At 50.6% G+C, this 1,934-nt stretch overlaps 1 protein-coding gene across 1 annotated transcript in view; it reads left to right on the top strand.

Moving 5' to 3' along the window:
• Positions 1-1,934, top strand: part of AMOTL1 (angiomotin like 1) — a 148,794-nt gene that overhangs the window by 34,564 nt on the left and 112,296 nt on the right. The window contains exon 4 of the mRNA XM_005883056.2: positions 253-303. Coding sequence (XP_005883118.2) covers positions 253-303 — 51 coding nt within the window. The remainder of the gene's footprint in view (positions 1-252; positions 304-1,934) is intronic.

Genomic DNA, 1,934 nt, shown 5'->3' with positions numbered 1-1,934 from the left:
AAAGTTGGCGCGCACCTGCCCGCGGCTGGGGGCGCTCTGTCCCGACCGAATTGCTCCCGGACTTTCTTGGGCCATTTCTTCTCCCCCGGGGATCAGGCGTCCCGAGCCCTGCGTGGCCCCGGGTTCACGAATTCTGATCCCTGGGAGAGAAACCGCGCTTTTCTCGGAGACGTGCGCGCTGATGCTTAATCGATTGGCGCTGAATGGTTGCAATTTCATTTTTGTTTTGTTTTGTTTTTCTTCTCCCTCCAGACAATGACTTTGTGGAAGCCTCTCCCTCGCCTTACAACCCGGAGGAGTTGGGTAAGTCCCCCTTTGCCTTTCTTCTCTAATTCTGCTCGAAAACCACGCGTTTGGGGGGCGCCCAGATGAAATCATTGGGGGTGGGGGCGGAGGAAAGGGCTAGGGGACACTTCCTGTCTGCGCGTTCCTTTAGGGCGAGCACTGGCTGTTTCTGGGTGTGTGCTGCGGAGTGGTGGGGACAGTGTCCTATGTGTGGTGGGGGACAGAAGGCGGGGGCCAGGCCAGGGGTGCTGCTCCGAGCACCACGCACAGCAAACTTCCGACCTGGGGCCTCTGTAAGCATCCAGACTCATCCTGGCTGGAAGGACGCGACGGCGGCAGGTTCTGCTTAGCCACGTACCGTGCACGAGAAGGACATCCTGTGGATAGTCCTTAACCTGAATGTAATGAAGTCCAGTACCACAACCGGCGATCCAGTAATTAAATTCCAGGACCTGGGCGCTGCATCCCTTCCTGGTTTCTATTCCTCATTTGGCCTGTAGGTGTCTGGAAATAGGGCATTTCATCCTCCTGTGCGGAGATCTGTGGTGGGCGAATCAGATACTTGTCAAAGACAGACTTCCTTATGTGAAGCAAAGGACATTTGCACCGTTAGGATCCCCCTCAGTATTTCTGCCACCCAGTCTCACTTGGTGGCTTCGTGGTTGTGTGTTTTTCTTTCTGCTGCTGCTGCTGCTTCTCTTCTTCTTTTCTTCTTTTTTTCTCACTCTGGTTTAGTTTAGCTGCTAACAATCTGGGCTCTCAGGCCTGTCCTTGCTGTACTCTTATCCCCGGCTTAAAAATCTTGCCTTCCTACGGTCAATGACTGTTTAAAAATGTTTATCCACAGTGCCCTTCTCAGCCTTGGGTACTGTGTTTCCCTCTCAGCCTGGGATCAAGTCCCACACCACCTGTAGTAAAATTCCATCTCAGCCAAGCCTTGCACTGATTTCTAGGTCTGGATCAAGGATGGCATTCTGAGGCAGAGACGGGTACCTTGTTTTATTCAGATGTGTTTCTGACAAGTTGTGAGGCAATCGCATCTCTGTAAATGGGATCATAAATTAAGCGCACGAGCAAAACTAGCTTTTAAAGACAAACGATGGTGAATCCTTTTATGAAATGAAAATGACATCTAAACTATAGCTTTGCATGAAGTGATTTTTTTTTTTTAAAAAGCGAACTCTTAGTGATTTGCCCCACGTGTGGATAATTGTATGTTAACGTCACCAGCATGGCCACTCCACAGTGTGACAGAAGCTGTTTGGTCCTTTTCAAGTATAGATAAGCATAAGCAGTGGCGGGAAGGGCCTTCCTGCTCTGAGAAACCACCTGTCTATCTGCTAAATCGTTTGCACTCACAGAATGATTTATGCACCAGAAGGGCCCAGGTGTTTGACCCTCTTCCATCCCCATCTCTCTCTCTGAGACTGACAGGACTGCCCACCTGAGTCACTGATAAATAGGGGAGCCCTTCCAATTAGCGGTAGAGAATAAGAAAGCAACCTTTTTTCTCTACAGCTTTCCTGTGGGGCAAGTCCAGTGTCTCATGAGGAAATGAGAGTGTGAGAGGAATCATGGGCGCTGGGCGTCCAGGGTGACAGGGAATATAAAACACAAGTCTGGGAGTCTGAGACCAGGGTTCTCGCCCT

The sequence above is a fragment of the Myotis brandtii genome, unplaced genomic scaffold, assembly GCF_000412655.1.
Source record: "Myotis brandtii unplaced genomic scaffold, ASM41265v1 scaffold76, whole genome shotgun sequence".
Classification (NCBI taxonomy): Eukaryota; Metazoa; Chordata; class Mammalia; order Chiroptera; family Vespertilionidae; genus Myotis; species Myotis brandtii.
This window is presented reverse-complemented; position numbering and strand designations above follow the sequence as displayed.